At 41.6% G+C, this 21,229-nt stretch overlaps 1 protein-coding gene across 1 annotated transcript in view; it reads left to right on the plus strand.

The window, feature by feature from the left end:
• The window catches only part of Sorcs3 (sortilin related VPS10 domain containing receptor 3), a 648,362-nt gene that overhangs the window by 492,420 nt on the left and 134,713 nt on the right, over positions 1-21,229 (plus strand). The window contains exon 7 of the mRNA XM_075974355.1: positions 1,834-1,952. Within this exon, the coding sequence (XP_075830470.1) occupies positions 1,834-1,952 (119 nt within the window). The remainder of the gene's footprint in view (positions 1-1,833; positions 1,953-21,229) is intronic.

A 21,229-nucleotide genomic window follows, 5' to 3' on the forward strand; every position in this document is an offset into this window, starting at 1 on the left:
TTGTCATGTCGGCAGTTGTGATATCTTTACATGTGTTTACTGCCGCCTTTTGCTGTATTTTGGTGCTTTATTTAAGGAACAAATTAGTGAGCTGGTATGTGTGCAAGCAGATCCCTGGTGGGCAGACCCTGTGCTCCAAAGCACAGCCTGGGATCCTGGTCTTCTCTCTTCTCAGCAGGAAGTGGGACACCAGGCTACTCTTGGCTTCATGTACAAACAAAAGCAAAGGAGAGGAGACACTCAATGCACACTCCAAAGTACTGGAAGCCTGATCTTCCTCCAGGGTCAGGGTCTAGGGCTTACAAAAAACGCCTGTCTCCCTCATGAGGTTGCCTGGGATGCGCGAAAGACCCCAGGTGGAAAGGAGGTCACTCTTAGGTCGCATTTGGACTATAGTCTTGTTTGTTTAGCTACACAAAGTGGTTCTGTACTACATTTGAAATTTAAATTACCCGTCAAAAACTAAAAATCAGAATATTTTGCATTAAAAATAAACAGGCAGCTTTCCTTAGAAATCCAGAAGGTCTCATCACCAGCTTGCCTATAAGGAACTAGAGCCAAGTATTTTGAGAAAGGATCTCATTAAGACCTGCACCAGCCTTGAACTTGTGATCTGCTTGCCTCAGCCTCCTGACTATCTGAGATTATAGGCCCGAACTGTCATGTCAGAGCTATACTTATAGATTGTTGATGATCGACCCCCCCAAAACAAACTTTCTTTGTTATTTTAACATTAAAGGGAAATTAAATATAAATAAAAAGCTTCTCTTTTTTTAGTTTTAAAGATATCTACTTGTTATTTTTATTTTATTTTAATTTTACTTTAAAATTCCATAAAATGAACAATAACCATGTTTAAGGCTGTTTACAGGTTGAGTCTTCACAGAGTCGCTCTTGTAGATTTTTTTGAAGGAGAAAGAAATTGAAAACATTGTTTTCCTGGATGGTTCTATAGTCATGTGTAGATGCTCTTAAGAGTCAGAAATTGTTATAAATGCAGATTTACTTTTACAAATAATTATACAAATTTCAGGTAAGTAGTTAGTGAATGTATTCTTGTTGCAAACATAATAAAGATGTATATTATACAAAAATCAAAGGCAATACTACAATATAACATTTTATGTTATATGATGTCCCATTCCCAAAATAACCATATCTAATGTTCATATGAGGCCTTGAAATCACTCCTCTGTAACTGTAGCACAAAGCTATGTACCCAAAGACATATTTTAAGTCATAAACTAGGTTTTACTTGTGCATGATAGGATTTGCATTTTCAAAAGTTTGGAAAGCAATGCACATGAAAAAAAAATCTGTTGGCACATATGTAACTACCAAGTCTTTCAATTGCAGCATGACACTCTGTCGTGTGTTGTATTTTAGCTCATTCAAATTTTCCTGAATTCGTGGACATTTGGCCTGTTTTCAATTCTTCATTGCTGTAGATGATAACGTCACAGTGAATATTCCCACCACTCCTCTTTGTGAAAATATCTGAGACTTTCTGTAGAAACGTTCCTTGAATTAAAATTAGTGGTGTAAAAAACATGTGCATGTCAATTCCTGATAATGTCTTCAAAAAAACTAAGTGAATTTATTCTTTTACCCGTAGTAAATGAGATTAACTCTTTCCCCAGCCTCTTAACTAACCTAGGTATTACCCCATCTGGGGAGTAGTGACTTCAAATATTTTGTATAAAAAAGTAAGAACTCATTATTGTTTTAGAAATCACTTGTCTGTGCTTCCCCATCATGTCTCTTTGTGTGCGTCTAGGGCCTCGGCTAGTCATTTACCCTGTTGCTAAGTGCCACCCTGCCTTTCTCTTTCAGATGCCCACTACCTCACCTGCAGGATCCAGGAATGTGCTGAGACAACTCGAAGCGGTCCCTTTGCTCGCTCCATCGACATTAGTTCCCTGGTCGTCCAGGATGAATATATCTTCATCCAGGTGAGCGTTCTTAGTGCAGCTGGTGGTAGGAAGGGAGACAGAGAGAGAGTGGCTGCCTGCTAGGACACAACAGTGGCTTTCCTGAGGATGTGAAGATGAGGAGCAGGGACACTGTCCTTTACTCTGTGGTGCTGGGCACTAGGGAGACTCCAGACTGCATTTTGTAGGTTTTCTGGGTCAGTGTTCTACCCTGGGGACTTTACTTACCCAGGGAATTCTTCAGGCAGATTGCCACTTCACGGTAACAGAGCTGTCTTGAGATGGTTAGGCTGGGCTTCGAGGTTATTAAAAGTCAAATGTCTAATGGGCTTTGACTTTAAGTAATTTATCAAAGTCATGTTCTATTTCTGTCTAAAGTGGCTTGTCTAACTTGGAAGTGAAATCCTCCAATGAATTAGACATCACCAGATTTCGCTTTCTGGAAAAGTCTAAAGCTCACCAAGTTGTCCCTTCCCCTACCTGGGCTTAATACTTTTTAGAATGTCCAACTCTCAAGTCTTTTCCTGCAAGAAATCGACTGTTTCAAAGGAATAAGAAAAGACTGGAAAGAGAAAAGATCCAAACGTTGGTCCCCAGAGCACACCAATATTTACATTCAGGAAGATGAGAAGGAGCCAGCCAATAAGACCACAACTAAGAGTTGAAAGATAATGGCTCAAAGGTGGCGGAGTGCTCTGTTGCTTGAATAATTTTTGCTCACAAGGCAAATGGCAACACTGAATTTCTTCAGTCACCAAATAAACAGGTTAAGCCCTACTCCTTGACTCCATCAACTCTTGAAAACTGAAGTTATAGAGGAATGCCGCCAGCCCAGACTCAAGCTCCACGCAGAGCAGACCATGTGTCAAGGGCTTTCCCACTGGAACTTAGTCGGCCCTCCCCCGCCGCAGGGGTTGTGCCACGGGCCTCTTTAGAAGTGGCACGTAAGCCTTGCTTCTGCCAGTGGGTGCTCAGGGTGTAGTTATGGCGGCTTAAGACTCTCATTATTACGGTTTGCCTTCCTTAATTTCCCGTCTGTTCTTTTCATAGAGCTGAATATTTTAATTTAAATTTTAACTGCATAGTTTAGGGATATAACTGTGTACAGAATACCCACAGTTCTGTTTTTGGGCAACCTCTTTTGATTTCTTCTTGTGAGTGATGACAAAGCCAGTATGCTGCTTGCATTTCTGTTTGCCCTCTTCTCATTAGTTCTTCCACCACTCACTTCAAGTTGGTTACTGAATTTTCTAGTGTTTGCCTTACTGCCTTAGCATGTGACTTTGGTAGACTTAAATATTTTGTGACGCACTGTGGATAAGGTGTGAAATGGGCTGTGTAGTGACTTCCTGCCATGTTCCCTTTCCAAAGGATAGCTGCCATCTGAGTCACTTAACACATGCACAATCAACGGTCCCCCCCCCCCCCCCCCCCCCGCTGCATTGGTTTTTATCTTGGCTTTAGAGGTGGATTTATTTACCTGTTCTCATCTAGCTCTCAGTTGTCTGTTTTGTCCTTTGATGGAGGTTTTGCAAACAAGTAATTCTTGCTTTCTTGAGGTCTACAAAGCATGCGCTGAGCGCTTTCCCTGTGAACTTGGCTTGTTGAGCACCTGATTATTGCTGGGTCAGGGCAATCTGTGGTTCCCTTCTTTGAGATGTCTTGTTTTGTTTTTCTTGGCTCTCATTTAGGGCGAGGAATGCCACTTTGTTTATTTTTGCTAGCCCCTCCCCCCGGAATTTTTCATCATGTTTTTTGACCAGTTACATGTTTGTGTATGCCTTGTGGTCACCATACTCTTTCACCCCTGGAAATGTGTCTCTTTCATTCTAATGATTCAATTTCTTCATTTTTATTATCTTAAAAGCTCCTTTATGATATCTTGAAAGACATATTTCACTTCACTTCATGGTTTGGGTGCTCTTCCTATGGGACCCAGAATGTGTGAGACTAGATAGTCAGAATGAAGACAGCATTTCATCCTGCCCCAAATTTGACCAAAATGAGATAAAACAGTTTTGTACTGTGCATGAATCAGTATTTAGTAATTTAGAGGGCCGTTCTGTCTAATTTTCCTGGTTTAACTTTTTTTCTTAATTTGAACAGATTATATTTTAACTTCTCTGCCTCCTCTGTCTCGTCCTCTGCCAATGATTTCAATAACAAACAATCCCCCTTCCTCTCCTTGTTGTGTGTCCCTTGCCTCTTCAACTTCTGTTTAAAACTCTTCTCCACTGACGTGGTCTAAATGGACGGGTTACTGTGTGTGTGTGCTCATGTACAATATGTTTATGAACATACAGATGTGTGTGCATGGATTTGGAGGTCAGAAAACAATGTCAGATATCATATATGTAGTGTTTTTCTTGCATCTGTGGATATGTACTGTGTGTGTGGCTGCCTGGTGCCTGCAGAGGGTCTTGGATCTCCTGGACCTGGAGTTACAGGCGGCTGTGAAATACCATGTATGTTCTCAGAATCAAACCAAGCTGCTCGGGAAGGGCAATCGGCGCTCTCAACTGCTGAGCTGTTTTTTTCAACTGTCATACAGCTGTTTGTTAATTACAGAAATGTGGCTACAATTGGTTTGCTTCCTGGAATAATCACTTTTTAATATTCCTGATATTTCTTTTCTGTCTATTTCTCTTTTTTTGTTTTATTGAATCAGTTCATCATTCTTATACCATTTTTTCATATTCTCTTTAATACTTAAAATTTTGTATGTGCAGGCATTTTTGTCTGCATGTATATCTGTGTAACCACTTGTGATCCCGATGCCCATGGAGGGCAGAAAAAATGTTTAGGGTACCCTAGAACTAGAAATAAAGGTGACTGTAAACCACCATGGCTGTGAGTTGCTGGGAATCAAACCCTGGTCCTCTAGAAGACCAGCCAGTGCTCTTAACTACTGATCCATCTCTCCAGCCCTGTATCTTTATATTTTTAATTATTGCTTATTTTTTAATGACCCGAGTCTCTTGGGTCACAAAATGCAAAAACTCTAGGAGGTTGATTCTGTGAAAGATCAGGGTCCTGTTTTTGTTTAGCATGAGTCTTACTTCATTCTCACTTCTGTGTGACTCAACAATTTTTTTTTCCCTCTAAGCAGTTTTTCTCACAAGGCAGAACCTTCTGGAACATAGTATATGTAGCTTCTTTCTTACATAGATTGTATTTCATGGTTAAATTTTCATTAAGTGTGGAGTTTGCATTGCTCTTTCTTGTTTGGTTTGCTGCTGTAGGATGATTTATGAGGAGAATGGGGGCACATTGTAATTACTTGGCTATTTAAAACCATTTATAAATCCTTATCATGTGTTTCTGAAATGTTGCTATAGTTTACTAACTGGTTTCTTTGCTCTCAGATCAGCACGCCAAACCTCTAGCGCCTTCACAAACTCCTTCCAAAGTCCTTTATTTAAAATAAAAATCAATGTCCCCAGCCTCTGTGGTTGTTAATCACCTGCAGGGTAAAATCCAATTCCTTGGCATTGTCTGCAAGAGCCTCCACTGTTGGGGCCTGCGATGAGTCAGCCTCACAGAACTCCTCACCTTTGCTTCCCACAGACCTCCCTTGCTCTAATTAACCCTTCAATGAACGTGGACCCTTGAGTCTCCACGCACATACCATGACGCTTCTGGCTACCCATGTCGTTCCTGTGTGTTCTTTCTGTTTGGGATGCCCCTTAGGGAAACAAACTGAGTTGTTAAGATTTAGTTAAGATTCAGCAGTAAGCAGCACTTCCTTTAGCCTCCCTGATATCCTCCATTTGGATTGGATGGAGCTCCACGGGTGCCTTCTTACCTGTTTCTATTGTATCTCCAAGTCAGGTCTGTAAACTATGAGGACTCTGACTACATCTTATTCACCTTGTTTCCCCTGCACTTCGCATAGTGACTGGTACTCAATAAGTGTTTACTGGGCTGAACTTAACAGAGGCGATAAGACATGGTCCTTATTTTCAGGGAGCATAGCTAGTTATCTTTTTCAAGCAAGGAAATCTTGTTTCTGCAGCTAACAATATAAGGCAACTTCAGGTAATTGGCAATTGCTCACTGCATAACAAATGTCTGTGTGTCGAGCGCCTTTGCGTTTTTATAAAAAACGCTGTCCAGGAATTACCCAGTGTGTTATTCAGTACTCGTTTCTATTCATTCATTTAAATATATTAAAATACATTCTGCCCAGCGGAGAGCACAGGCAGCTAAACAATTATAATGCGATGCGATGAAAGCCGCATTAGTGGGAAACATATGTTGCTCTTGGCTAAATGAAGAACCCTTCACCCTGTCCTGGATGAGCATCAGTGCAGGATTCCCAGGGGTGCGGGCAGGGGTGGCTGGGAGCACAGGTGAGGGGCTGGAGAGGACAGTGGGGTGCTGGGGTGTAGCCACAGGACCTGTGTGCCCTGACCTCTCTACTCAAGGTCCTTTGACCTTGCTGGAGGTGAGAAGCTTCCATTTTCCTTCATCAAATGCAGGTGACGAGGCTGACCTTTCTTTCAAGTTCCTAAAAATCTCAGAAGTAATCTGAGTTCAACTCCCATAGCTCCCAGCATCCCTCGTGCTCCTTTCTTCTTTAGCATTGCTTATTGGACGACAGAGTCTCACTCTCTAGCCTAGACTGGCCTTGAACTCACTATTCTCCTGCCTCAGCCTCTGAGTTGTTGGAATTACAGATGTTTGCATCCAATTCTGTCATTGGACATTGTGATTGCTTCATTTTCCTTATTTTATGCTTTCAGTTACTTTTAATTATTTTTGAGCGTGCATTTTAAAATAATGAAAAATTTCCTCAAATAATTTTCTGAAACTTTGTGGATTTCTGGTCATTTGTGAGAGTATAAATTTGAAAACTGAAATACGCATCAGGAAAGTTTATGGAGAAGGTGAGATTGTTTTGGTGACCAAGATCTATTTCTAAACCAAGGGCAGTGAAGGTTGTTTTCTGTTCCATGAGTAAAGATGCCTTGGAAGAAGAAAACCCACCAACTGACAAGGCTGCTTCTCCAGGGTACAAACTCATAGGTGATGTCTGTCAGCATCCCAGGAACCAGGCTGGGGAGCAGGTTGCTAGCCCTGTAACTTCCTCTCAAGGAGTAACCATTGATAAAGGCTGTGTAGAGCAGCTCAGCCTGAGTCTAAAGCTGGCCTCAACAACTGTGTTCTACCGAAGGGAGTTAACTCTCCCTCAGGAGTTTGGTGTTGAAGGTAAAACTTAGTGGAAGTAGGTTATTTATTACAAAATTCTAGCAAGTAGATAACAGCAAGTTTAGCATAAACTGCTTCAGGGTTCATGAGTTTAGGGAAATTTTTCACTTAGTTTTTCTAGTACTACTATTTTAAGTTTGTTTGTAATGCTAGCAGAAACAGAACTCTGATGATAAGAACAGCAGAAAGCAGCAAAAGAAACCCCCACCAAAAGGCCCAGCCTATCCCTCTACCTCTCCAGCATGCTGGCGGGCAAATGGTGCTACTGGCAGCATTATATCAGATTTCAAGTGTGTATCTAAATGAAAGGAGACCAGTGAGTCAAAAACACCAGCATGTTTTACCAGAGCTATAGGTGCGGTATTCCAAAACTGTTCAGTATATAACCCCAGTGGAATCCTATTCAGCCATGTAAAGAATGACATAGCATCACTTGGTGTGAGGTAGATGTAACTGGAGATCATTGCGTCAGGTCAAATCAGCCAGGCACAGAAAGACGGGAACTGCCTGTTTTCACGCACATAGATATTTGTAATAGCTGATCTCACTGAAGTAGAGGCTGGAACATTGATTGACAGAGGCTGGGAAGAGTAGAAGAAAGGGAGGGATACGCACATAGACATTTGTAATAGCTGATCTCCCTGAAGTGGAGGCTGGAGCATTGATTGACAGAGGCTGGGGAGAGTAGAGGAAAGGGAGGGATAGAGAGTGTTAGCTCAAAGGGAAGTAAGCTCTACTTAGACAGTAAAAGCAATGCTTGTGTAATCCTGCACCTTTGAGTGCCTGTGACGACTGCTTTGGTCATGGCACCTGGCAGAAGAGAGGATTTTGGATGTTTGATGAGTTTTCTAGGGTAGGTGTGTACCTTGATTTGAGCATTGTACAATATACACGTGAGGCAGAATACCACATTAGAACCTACAAATGCATGTAATGTTCTGGGATTGTGCATCGTTTCCAAAATTAAAAAAAAAAAGTAGAAAGGGATTGTGGGACAGTAGGTTCATTGGCTTTCTTAGCACTTCCTTAAAGAGAGGAAGTCAGGTTTTCATTCACTCCTTTTATTGCTTTACTTAAGTCCCATTCACTTAAACAGTGAGTGGGTTCTGGCACTAACAGAAGCCTGTATCTTCTCTGCATAAGTTATATATATAACATATATACATATATATGTGTGTATATCCATACACATATATCCATATGTGTGTATATAATTTCGGGGTGCAGTTAAATAAACAACCCAGTCAACTTCTAAATAATGAGAATCATTTGATTAGTCCATTAGGCTTCTCCCCATGATATTAATTTCCCATGAAAATTTCACCTCAGTCGCATCTCTAAAGAAAACACTTCCCATAACCAACAACAACTCTCTTTCCTGGATGTTCTATTCTTTGTCTTCTCTTCTCTGTGTGGTAGGGTCCCCCACAGCTCCTGAAATTTAGGGGTGCTGCACAGTTTATGCCTCTGCTTTTATGTCAGGCCTGGCAAAGCCTTGCTGGTGGTCATCTCAACAGGTCGCTGGAGGGGACAGACCTCATGCTTGATCTCCTGTCGCCCTTGAGCTGAAGATGTACAAGAAGCTGTGGCTTCTGTTAACCTGTTAGCGCCTTTCCTGTCTTGGGTTTCTTGATGAAATCAAAAGGCATTAATCCTTCTGAGAAAGCCGTGTTTTAATGGGAAGAATCTATTTGAATGGCCTGTGCTCCACGTGGATAAATGAAACAGACTGTCCTCTATAGGGAAGGGGGACTTCAAGATGACTTCTGCATGCTGAGCCAATTTGGTTGAAAACCCTGTCACTTACCCCACTATAGATCGCTTTTATAGTGGGTATTCTAGGGAATAGTTAGTTCAGCAACCATTATCCCAAAATTCCTCTGGCAAAATGGTTCATACCCCAGCTACTAGGGAATGTGACAATCAGGAACACTGCTTTGTAAGGCTTCTTATATTCATAGTACGTTTTATGATGTTCTGTCCTAGCTTCCCACGATGGGATGAGAGGTCTCCTTTCATGTGAGGATTTATCCACTCCCTGAACAAACTGGTACCCACATTCTCTTGTATTCCTTCAAGTATCTAAACTGCAAGAGGAATTAGACTGATAGCAAGTACAAATTACATGCTCAAATGCAAGAGAGAATGAAAGCTTGAAGGAGGGAAAAGTCTTCCAGACTACTGAGGTCATTGCTTACATACTCTCTGGTATCTGTGGATTTTAGCCCAGGACAAAGCATTTTCCTCACTCTCTTAGTTGAGCTTGATACTGTCCTGGAAGGTCACATACAACAAATTAAATGCTCAGGAGAAAGAGATACTTTCAGTTCATGAACATTGTGAATCGGTAAGAATAGCCCTAAAAGCATATCTAGAAGGGCTTACATACAGTCTCTGAACCTCCCATGTGCCTTTCAACAGTTTGTGCAGAGCAAGGGGCATGGTTTTGTCCTACAGAAATGAGAAAGTCAGCATGGTGAGAGTCTAACCAAGTTGTTCAATTCACCCTCCCTCATAGGTGACAGTCTCCTGGATCCTTTGTAAACCACCATGAAAATGCCATAGGAACAGACAGTATGATATGGATTCATTTAGTGCCAAATATCCAACCCGCAGTACTGTTCTGTGGATGTAGTCAAGAGGGAAGCCCCTTCCAGTGAGGACGGAACAATGTGCAGGGTGCTTCTTGAGGGACTATGGCACCAAATCCAAGCCAACCAGTTGCTGTTCGAGTTTAAGGATTCTGTGTATAAAGAGAATAAAAAGTAGCCCTGTTTACAAGGCGAGATGTCTCACAAGTACTGACCATTAATCAGTGTTCAAAGCCAAGCTTTGCTGAGCCCCGTACGATATGGTAAATGCAACAGGACGTGACAGAGGCAAAAGACATTGTACCTGCTCTCAAGCAAGCCATGACTCAGGGAGCTAGGAGTCTAATTTGGGGGAAAGAGTACTGGTTTTAAAGACCTGCGCTGTAATCAGAGATCGGCCTCCCTCCAGCCAGGGACCGCTGACAGGTTCCCTAGACTCTTAGAGCACCCGTTTCCTCATCTTCCCAGAGTGGAATTGCACCACTTGCCCTGTGCAAATTGGAAGGCTGTTGTGAGGATCAAGGGAGATAATGATGTCTTTGAAATGTTTTGAAAACTACAAAGCCCTACAAGAGGCAAGAATTGACACTAATCCACATACAAAACTCAACCTCACTCCTTTGTGTATATACACCCTATTTTAAGGCTAGTTTTTATAAGCCTGCCACATGAAAGATTACTCAGTCTCTTTGCCAGTTTCATCTTTAGATCATTCATGGAATCAATTCCTGGTTCAACATCTGTGCATGATGAAACCTTCCCATAAAATCTCCATAGTGCTGTCATCAAAGAAATCAGTCTCTCATGATCCCACGAGGCAAGATATGTTCTGGGCATTAATTATCTTTTAAGAAGTAGAGTATCTTATTCTTGGTTCATCAAGGTTTTGATACTTCATTGAAAGGCCTACTTTATAGATCACCATGGGATAGAGAGTTCCCTCTATGGTATAGCTATGATTTTTCTAATTGTTCTCTTTTTGATAGGAAAAAAAAAGCCCCATGGCAGTAATTAATAGAGTGTAATTATTCAAAGAAAACTATTTGGTGATATTTTAAATGATGTTAATTCAGTTTTAATCGGAGAGCTTTTTGAATGTTAAATAAATAGCAATTTCATCATTAGGGACACTATTACAACGCAGAAGTTTTAAGGGAAATGAAAGAGATAGAAACAATATTCAGAAGAAATCCAATAAAGTCATCTTTAGGCGTGTGCAGTTGAAACACTTCCAGAATCTGAAACACATGTGTTTTCAACACCCAGTGCCAAGGACAATTCCTCAGTTGGCATGTAGTTGGCACATGGCATGTAATAAATCGGTGGCTTGGCGCAATGGTTGCTGCTTCTATTTAAGATGCTCTCAGGAATAATCAGAGTGCTGCTGCACTTACGAAGGGATGTGCTCCGTGAACCTTTGGGACATCTTAACTCTCCACTGCTCGTCCTTCTGGCTCGTGCTTGCTGTTGTCACTAGCTGTGTGTAAGGGAGGCCTGCTATCACCCTGCCATAGCTGCATGGCGGGACACTTGCATTTTGTTCTGGAGCTGATCTATCTTTGATTTAGATCCTCACAGGAGACCTCTTGATCATTCTGGGGCAGTCCCAAGCCTTGAGGGCGTCGAGAACCTATGAGACAATGCATCTTCTAAGAGTCAGCCGCTAGAGTCTTGGCATCTTCCCTTTCCATTCCAGGTGGACAGCTATAAACTTCATAGGACCCCAGCATGACTGAGCCGCCATGACAGCCAGCTAGCACTTTTCCTGACATGGCTTGTTCTCCCCTCTGTTTCCTGATTCTTAATTGCATGTTTCCTATTCCTGGGTCATTTCTCTCCAAATGAAATTAAAAACCACTTATATAATTGATCTTACTCAGATTTACTTCTCTTTGAAAGACTCAAATATTTAGGGTACCTAATGTGTAGCCGGAATCATGGGTACAATGAACTATTCCAGAAACAAAGGCACCAGGCTCTCAACACTCACAGCCCCTTTCTTTCTCTCATTCTTAGTTTTAGATTATCAATCCATCTTTTTCCTTTAAATTACTAACGGCTATTTTGAAACGTCCATCAATAGTTACATATTTTCAAATATCTACCATTCTTAAACAACAAAGCCTCTGAACTCTCTTTGAACTCTATATTCCTCTTTATACAAGTCTTATATTTCATTTGCCACCCAATCTATTGAGCATCATCTGTATTAGTCTGTTTTCCCATTTCCCTCTCTAACCCACCTGGGACTGCCTCTGCCACTCCACTGAAATTGCTTTGGCTGAGTTTACCAAAGATGCCTGTGAATTATATACTTACAACGTTTCTCAGTGATTAACTGACCCAGCCTATCTTCAGAACTCCTAGCTGCCCTGCCTAATCTGGGGCATCTTCCTCCCAACACTTCCTCCATCCTAAATGGTGTATATTCTTCCTCTCTGGGATTGTCTTCCTACACAGGTGGCTCTCCCCCCACCTACCTTCTTTCTGCTTTGGATTTTCCAGTGTTCTTTTTGATTCTCTTTCCCTTTACCCTGAAAAATCCCACCCAACCCTCTCAGCATGAATTATATCCAAATGCAAATGATCCTGGTACTCTGCTCAGAGTGTAGAGGCCAGGAGGCCCCAGGGTTATCAAGGCTCATTCACTCGATAACCATCAGTCTTTTATGCATGGCAATCTCCCCTCTTCAGATGCTACTTTACTGTACAAGTGCCTAATAAAAGACTTGTGTCTTCCCAAGAAATCTAATGAGGGCCTGTGGCAATCATGACACCTGTTGTAGCCCAGGCTCACATTCTTTCTTTTCATTACTCCCAGGGATTCTTTTCATTACTCCCAGAGAATGGCTTTGCTGTTTGCTGTGTGTTCTACAGTAACTCTTTGCCTTGCTTGTACAGATGGATGGGGTATGGCAAGCTAAGGGTGTTAAATTATTCTCATTATTTTTATAGGAGCTTAATTGTTTTTCCTCTGAGCAATTGTCCTTTGTCATTGTTTGTTTGTTTGGTTGGTTGGTTTTTGTTGTTTCAAGACATTGTTTCTCTGTGTATCCATGACTGTCCTGGAACTCACTCTGTGGAGTAGACTGGCCTCTAACTCAGAGACCCTAGGGATCTGCCTGCCCTGCCTCCCCAGTGCTGGGGTTAAAGGTGTGTGCCACAACAGCTATGAGCAACTGTTCTCTTTTCTTACTTTTTTTAAATTTAGAATTTCATATATGAGAGCTAGTTTTACATAATTTTATACCCCCCAACTTTTCCTTTGTACCACCTCTAGAATTCATAGCCTCTTCTTTAATTATTACTGTGTTGTAATGCTTCCTGTTAAAAAATGATTTTCTTTCTCTGAACAGCCATTGATTGTCCGTAGCTCTCCATCTACAAATGGGGCCTTGTGAAATGTCCCCCTCTCACATTGGCATGTCAATGCCATGGTCATTAATATGTTTTCTGCCCCCTGATAATAAGTTTCTCTGCTGACACAGTAAGCCAGATCAAGCTGTATTGAAAAAAGTATAACAACAGTTTTGTTTGAGCAAAGCAATTCCCAGGCGAGCTTTCCAGTTCCAGAGATGTAAGCTAGAGAACTGAGCCCCTCCCTAACTAAAGCAGGGAGACTTTATAGATTGTAAGCGATGGGTGATTGCTTGTTGGCACATCCACCACCAGCTGGGGTTGTGCCCAAGTACGGTCAAAAGCTGAGCTCATGAGCAGGGACCTGGGTTATTTCTTCAGGGGAGGAAGCTGTCGCAGCTGTCAAGAATGCGGACCTGGGCTTTTTGGCATCATTCCTTTGTTTGGAGACTCTCTGAGTAGGTGGGGTTTGGAAAGAGGGAGGGATAGGAATGGGGTTTTTCAGACCATGCAGGGGCATTCTGGAGGCTCCAACAGGACAGTCATTATGCATATCTTGTGATGTGGTGCCTCTGTCAGGTCTAGAAGATACTATCACACAGCTGCTGGCCCGATTCTCTGTCTCTTGTCGACATCTTTCTGTTCACTCTTCCACAATGTTCTGAGCCCTGGGCACATTCAGGGTTGCATTGTAGATGTACCAGTTGGAGAGGGGCTCCCCACACACATTCACTTTCTTCATTTTGACCAGGTGGGCATTGTTTTAGTAACCTTTGTCTGTGGAAAAGCAGAAGCTTCTTCGGTGAGGATGAGCCACACTCTTCTGAGGGATTTTAAAATCCAATTAGAAACAATTGATTTAAGAAAATGGTAGGAGTAAGTTTTCTGATTGGGTTTGAGATCACTGTAGCCACAGGTGGTTGACTAGGTTTCCAGTGCCAGGCATGACTTCCCACCCATTGATTGGACCCTTGATTAATTGTAAATAGCTATATAGAAGGCTGTGTTATTGTGATTAGTTAGGAAAACTGACAGTAGTTTCTCCATACCCGAGAGAAGGCTATATGATGGTTGGACAATGCATTTGGTAAGAAAGATGGCCACGCATGCTAGCTAATTCTACAGCCTCTTATCATTAGAGACAGCCTCTGAGTCCTGGCCAGAAGATAGGCGTGTGGTCTAAGACAGCACAGGGGTTTTTCCATCATCAGCTCAAAGTAGCCACACAGTTTGCTATTTCTCACATAGTTGGGATACTTGCTGTTTTCAATTTTGGAAGCAATGACTTTTCAGAGTGTTCTTTCTCCCTGACCACATGAGTCTTTTCCAACCATCACCAAACTGAAAAGGCTGTCATAGTAGGAAAAGGACCTCACAATTACTTAATGGCAAATTTGCGTCTGATATGTGCAGCTTATTTCAGTTTTTCAATGTTCTTACGCTTTTGTGTGATAGAAATTCTACTGACTTTCCATTTTCAGTGGGGGTAGCCAAGCTTCAGTGGTGTAGAGAATCTTACTTTGTCTCGTAGCTAGCTAAGGAAATAGCAAGCTAAGCGTATGACCTCACAGATGCTTGAGCTCTAAAACATGACCAAAGAAGACAGCAGCCTATTTCAAGTTTGGTTTTTCTTCACACTAGCACTGGATTGATCTTTTCAGGAGCTTTTCTGGGTGACTTTACAAGCACAATAGGTGGGCGTTATTCAATTTCTCTAGATACTGGGGCAGGAAATTTCATCTCCTCCCTGACAAGTGGACTCTGTGTTAAAAACGGAAAGTCTTGTTTTGTATTCAAAACTGTGCATCATCCGCCAAAGAGAGGCTTAATGCCATCCAGTACAATGCAGCCATTCCCATATCTCTGAGAGATGACCCTCACGTACATGTCTAGGATTTACTCACACAGTCATGCCAGGGATGAACATGAGGATCCAGAGGCAGTGGCACACATGCATGCTAGGGATGCGACATGAGGGCTCAGAGGAAGTGGCACACATGCATGCCAGTTATGCAACATGAGGATCCAGTGGCGATGGCAAATCATCCTTCTTATCCATCTTCTGCTCTTGCTCTTGTCGCTCACTTGATAATTTTCTTGGTACATTTTGGGGTTGGGAAGGTAGCTTTTTTGGTTCTATTGTGACTCAGAGGAGCTGTGCAGTTGTGACTCAGGTTAAGTATCCCCTTCTCAATTCCCTTGCAAGTCCTGAACACCTACTCTTCTAGCGCCAGCTCCCAGCTTTTCCTAGTAAAGATAATTGCACTGTTGTTAAAACAACTATAGTGATAATGCAGGGAGCTGGGTTGTTGACTGAGAAGTGGACTTTTGACCTGTTCTCTTTCCATTGCCTTTCTAACTAGGATATGCGAGCATGCATACACACATGCACACACTCACAGAGAGAGAGACAGACAGACACACACATGCACAGAGACAGACACACACACTTCACACACACTCACACACACAGATACACACACACACACATAAGTTCTATTAATTTCAGAGTTTCAGTTTTAAAAATTTTTAATCACCTTACTTTTAACTTTAAACCTGCCTGATGGAGTAAGCAAATGCTTTGGTTTTCTGCAAGCGGCGTTTAGGACGGTGTCTATGAATTGTCTTACAGTCAAAGAATAAAGGCTTCTGACATTTCTCTATGGTAGGAACATTGATAAATCAGTCAGCTTTATTTGATCTCATCTACCCAGAGTTGGGATAGGTTCAATCAAAGAAAAAAAAATACTAATTTACAGGTTCCCTTGACTCTTTTATTCTTACATTCATTTTACAATCATTATTGAATGTTTAACCTGCTTTCCTTTGTTTAATGGAAAACAGTGAAGGAAGCAATTCACCCACTTTCTGTTAGGTCTGAGTAATAACAGAACAGCACGCTCCATGAGAAATCCTCAAAACATGTAAGAAAGTACTGTTTCTGGAACATACTGCAGCAAGGGAAACCCATAGGGTTTCACACAGTAAGGCAAGGTTTACCAGACAAAGCAGAGCTCCATCTGGTTCTCACGGCAGGGGAATTATGTAAGATATCCAACTTAAACATGTAAGAAGTGTCTAAGGAAAAGAACCTTTCAAAACAGGAATTGGCATGCCTTGGCTAGACAGGTAAGTGAGGGGCAGCGTTCCCTGGTATGAGTTCATCTTCATCGTTAACGTGTGTGATCTTGGGTCATCATGCACTCACTTTGCAGCTGAGTTACTGTTTTACAGGACAAATGTTGCCTTAGGAAGAGCTGGGAAGCTTCACGGTGCTCTTGCATGTGGATTTTAACTACTTTAAAAGGCCAAGGGTCTATACTGCTTCACCACACTTCCAGGATATTCTTTGTCCCCTCAGAGACACTCTCATGGCACTTGCGCGGATCTTAATATTTCCAAGAGCCCAATTTGGAAAGCAACGACCCAGGAGGGACCTTCTGAGAATTTCTCACCCTAAAATTCCAACTATCTGCTCACTATATAGGTTGTCCCGTTTGGTTACACAGGAAGAGAAAACTACTCAGATTTCTATACTCATTTTTTCAATATCAGAATTGTGTGGGGAAAAGGGTATTTGCATTGTAGAAAATCTCCCACAGAATTGCTGATTTTTCCTTCTGTCTCCATTCTACACAGCTTCTTGGGAACACAAGAGAGACATAAACAGAGAAAATATGAAATAAAAAAGTCTAAAAGTAAATAAGGTTATGATCCCTGGAGATCACACATACAGGAATAAATATGCAAATAAGGAAAATGTAGTACCTGCCATAGGTGGGTTTATAATACAAGGAAAGAGGGATAATGTGGGGGAGAGGGATAGCACACAAGCAAAACAATGAATAACCAATTATTGCAAATGCGAATAAATCTATGAACAAATCTGCATAATGGTGAGAGACAGAAATAGGAAGTTATTCATTTCTTTTATTAAGATGCTCAACAGATATTTCCGAAGTTGCTACCATCCACTGAGCACAGCAGCCACACATGGGAGATGTTGTAGTGAGCTAGATAAAACTTGATTTTCTTCTCTTGACTGCTGCTTGGAGACTATTTATTTATTTATTTATTTTTACCACATAGCTCAAGCTGGCCTCCAATACATACACTCTAGTCTTAGTTTCCTCAGTATTGGGATTACAGGTATGCATAACCCTTCATACTTTCCCTCCCTCCCTCCCTCTTTTCCTCCCTCCCTCCCTCCCTCCCTCCCTCCCTCCCTCCCTCCCTCTTTTCCTCCCTCCCTCCCTCCCTCCCTCCCCCTCTCTGCCTTTCTCTCTCTGTCTCTGGTGTGTGCATGCAATATTTGTGTACACACACACACACACAGTTATACGAGGAGGACAGATAAATTTTATGTCAAGCATCTTTGTCCATCAGTTTCAATCCTATTTGTGGAGACAGTGTCTCGTTGAGCCTAAGACTCATTGATGGAGCTGGACCAGTAGAAGAATGAGCCGCAGGAAGCTGCAGTTTCTGTCTTCTTGGTATTGAGGCTTCAGGTGTGCATTGCTATGCTTCATTTGGATGCTGGAGATTTTCCTTATCCGTCGTCCTTTCCTGGTCCTCGCACTTCACTAAGTGAGCCATCTCTCTGGCCCTCTTTTACTTCTCTTCCAATGGGAGTTCATGATTTAAATGAATTCTCGCCTCTGATAGTTATTAAGAAGCAAAAATAAATAATACAGAACATGCATTAAAAGAGAATTATGTATATGTATAAAATATCCCCAGTTTGCTCTTGAGCCTGGGATGTAGAAAGTGATTTCATGACAAGAGGATCCACACACGTACACTCTTCCTTCCCCACTTCCTAAATTGGGAGTCACAAGGTCTGAACAGAAATCAATTCCAGCAATTTATTTTTAACTTCTTTCTTCTTAGCCAGGATTGATTTTTGTCTTTGTGATCAATGGCGCAGAGAATAGTTCCACGCCCCAAGCAGCTGTTCAAGCGCTGGGCCTAGCTGGCCCCACATCTATCGAACAGAGCATTAGAAGCTGATTATGAAGCAGCAGGATGAAGATGTTTAAAGGATGAGTCTGATTAGTTCCACCATTCTGGGGAGGAGTTGCTTGCAGACAGAGGCCTGCTGGATGCAAGAGTCCTAGTTCAGGAGTGCTCTGGGGAGGGCAGAGATCCATGACACACCACCTGTCCCAGAACCTAGGGCAGGAGGAGGAGGAGGGAGGCTTTGAGGATAAGCTGGTTTGCCAGCCACACCTGGACCCTTCTCCCTCAGCCTCCTTTCTCTTCCCACTCTGGACTGTTTCAACTTTACTCCACCCCATGGTACTGGATCTGAAGCTACGGCATAAGCCTTTGTTCAAAACAGTAACAGCAGCAGCAACAACAGAAACTTTTGGCTTGATTTTTCCGCTGTGCTTTTCAGATTTCAAAATTGTCTGAGGCTATTAATCTGTCTTTCCCGTTTCTTATTTTCTTGCAGCCGATGGCATTTTCCTCAGGGATGTAAACTTAGTCACATCCATGTGTCTTTCAAGCCTTCTTCCTCTCATGGGCAGTCAATGCTTGTACTCTTGTCTGTGAAGAATGCTTTTGGAAGACACACACACTTTGGAATGACAGGGTATGGGATTTCCACAGAAAGTAATTAGCATTTAGAGCAGAGCCTGCCCTCCCAAGGTTCAGTTCTCTGGGATAAACTTGTAGGTTTCCTGGCAGCTTGGCTGGCTTTTGCATCCAGATGTACGACAGGAAAAAGTTAAAAACAAAAAGAAACAAAAAAGCAAGAACTCTAAGAGTGATTGTGTTTATTATTTCATGATACCATGAAATAGCTTCTTAGGAGTTCCCTGTGTGATAAGAAAAAGGTACAAGGGGTGTCCCTTCTTTCCTTGAACTGTTAGAGACACATGCTGGTGAAGTAAATGGTAGATGATATTCCTCCATTAGAAACTCTACAATTCTCAGAATTCAGTTTTGTCTCCTCAGCCTTTTTCTTTTTGTTTTAGATTCTGGCTAATTTTCTTCATCACAGAATATTCTGAACTTTTACATAATCCCAAGTAAATGGAGAATATGAGCTAGGCTTTTTATGAATGAATGTAATTATTATAACACCCTGTGGGTTAATTCCTGTTTTATTGTAGAAGAGATACAGAGAGGTTACACTGTTTCCCAAGATCACATAAACTACTTGTAAGCAATGGCACAGAGTATCAATTCAGGCCTTTTGGCCCCAGAGACTTCTTTCTCAGCAATTGCATGGTCCTGCCTCTAAATGACAAACCAACACAACCTGTAGATGATTTTAGCTAATGCAAATTGTATCAGAAACTATAAAAGGATATAAATAGTCATGCATGTGTTCACCATAGATAAGTATTTTAAAACATTTTAGCATTAGAGTGACCCAGCAATATCACTTTTGGGTATATTATCAAAGGAAGCTCAATCATACCACAAAGACATGTGCTCAACTATGTTCATAGTAGCATTATTCGTATTATTCCAGATTCTTGAAATAAACTAGATGCCCATCAACTGAAGAATGGATAAAGAAAATGTGGTACATTTACACAATGGAGTACTACTCAGTGGTAACAAATAATGATATCTCGAAATTTGCAGGCAAATAGATGGATCTAGAAAAACACATATTGAGGGAGGTAACCCAGACCCAGGAAGACAAATTTCATGTTCTCACTCATAAGTGGCTTTTAGACATAAAACAACGGGAAAACCAGTCTACAACCCACAACCCCAGAGAAACTAGATGCCAAAGAGGACACTAAGAGAGATATACATGGTTCTAAATAGGAAGGAGAAATAGACAAGATCCCCTCAGTGAATTGGGAGCATGGAGGTGACAGAAGAGGGTAGAAGGAGAGAGGGAAGAAGGGAGGGGAGTGGGAAAATGTAGTGTAATAAAAACAATAAAAAATTAAAATTAAAAAAGAATGAGCAATTTATATTACAGAATATGTATGCATGTACATATACATGTGTACTTGTAACAACTATTAATGAAAAAGATGTATGGATTTGAAAGAGAACAAGGAGAGGTGCGTGAATGACTTTGAGGAGTCAACAGGGAAAGAATGTGAGAGATTATAATCTCAAAAACAAAACACAAAAAGTTTTAAAAAAATATTCCCTGGAGTTGTTGAATGAGCAAATTGGACACTGGCGGTGTAGAACCTAAAGATACTGCATTGAAAACCTCCACACTGAGGAGGCGGGAGACCAGGAAGCAGTATGCTAAACAGCACAGAAAAAACAATATTGAGTCCTTGCTTTGCATTGGTCTGAACCTGTTCTTCTGTTCACAAGAATCTAGACAAGATAGATTGTCAACAGGGCGCAAATAAAGAATTCCTTGCTTCCCAACTATAACTCTTGGATAGTTTCTTGAAAAAGGACTTAATTTATAAAAGGATCTATCTCTGCAAAAGGTAAAAAAAACAGCATGTTTATTAAAAATAGTTGAATATTATATGCATTTTTTAAAAAATGCTGTACTTGATAGTTTTATGTCAACTTGACACAGCTAAAGTGATCTGGTAGGAAGGAATCACAAACAAGTCAATGCCTCTAAAAGTTTAGGTTGTAGACAGTTCTGTAAGACATATTCTTAATTAGTGATTGATGGGGTAGGGCCCAGCCCATGGTGGGTGGGGCCATCCCTGGGCTGGTGGTCCTGGGTTCTATAAGAAAGCAGACTGATCAAGCTGAGGACCAAACCAGCAAACATTACTCCTCCATTATCTCTGCATCAGCTTCTGCCTCCAGCTTCCTATCCTGTTTGAATTTCTATCCTGACTTCCTCTGATGATGAACAGTGATGTGGAAGTGTCAGCCAAATAAACCCTTTCCTCCCCAACATGCCTTTTGGTCATGGTGTTTTATCATAGAAATAGAAACTCTAATACAGTTATGGGTTAGAAATGAGGGGATGATTATACCCTGTACCATACAGCATTACATTATAGACATCGGGTGTCACTCAGATGCCTCATGTGTTGAAGACTTAAGCCCTAGCTGGTGGTGCTGTTTGGGAGACACTGAAAACTTTAGGAGACCTAGCTGAAGAAAGGGAAGTCATAAGAGGTGCATCCTTGCTTGTCTTGGACATGCCTTCCTTTCATTTTTTCCTTCCTTTTTTCCTTC

This window comes from Microtus pennsylvanicus, chromosome 5 (assembly GCF_037038515.1).
Source record: "Microtus pennsylvanicus isolate mMicPen1 chromosome 5, mMicPen1.hap1, whole genome shotgun sequence".
Taxonomy (NCBI): Eukaryota; Metazoa; Chordata; class Mammalia; order Rodentia; family Cricetidae; genus Microtus; species Microtus pennsylvanicus.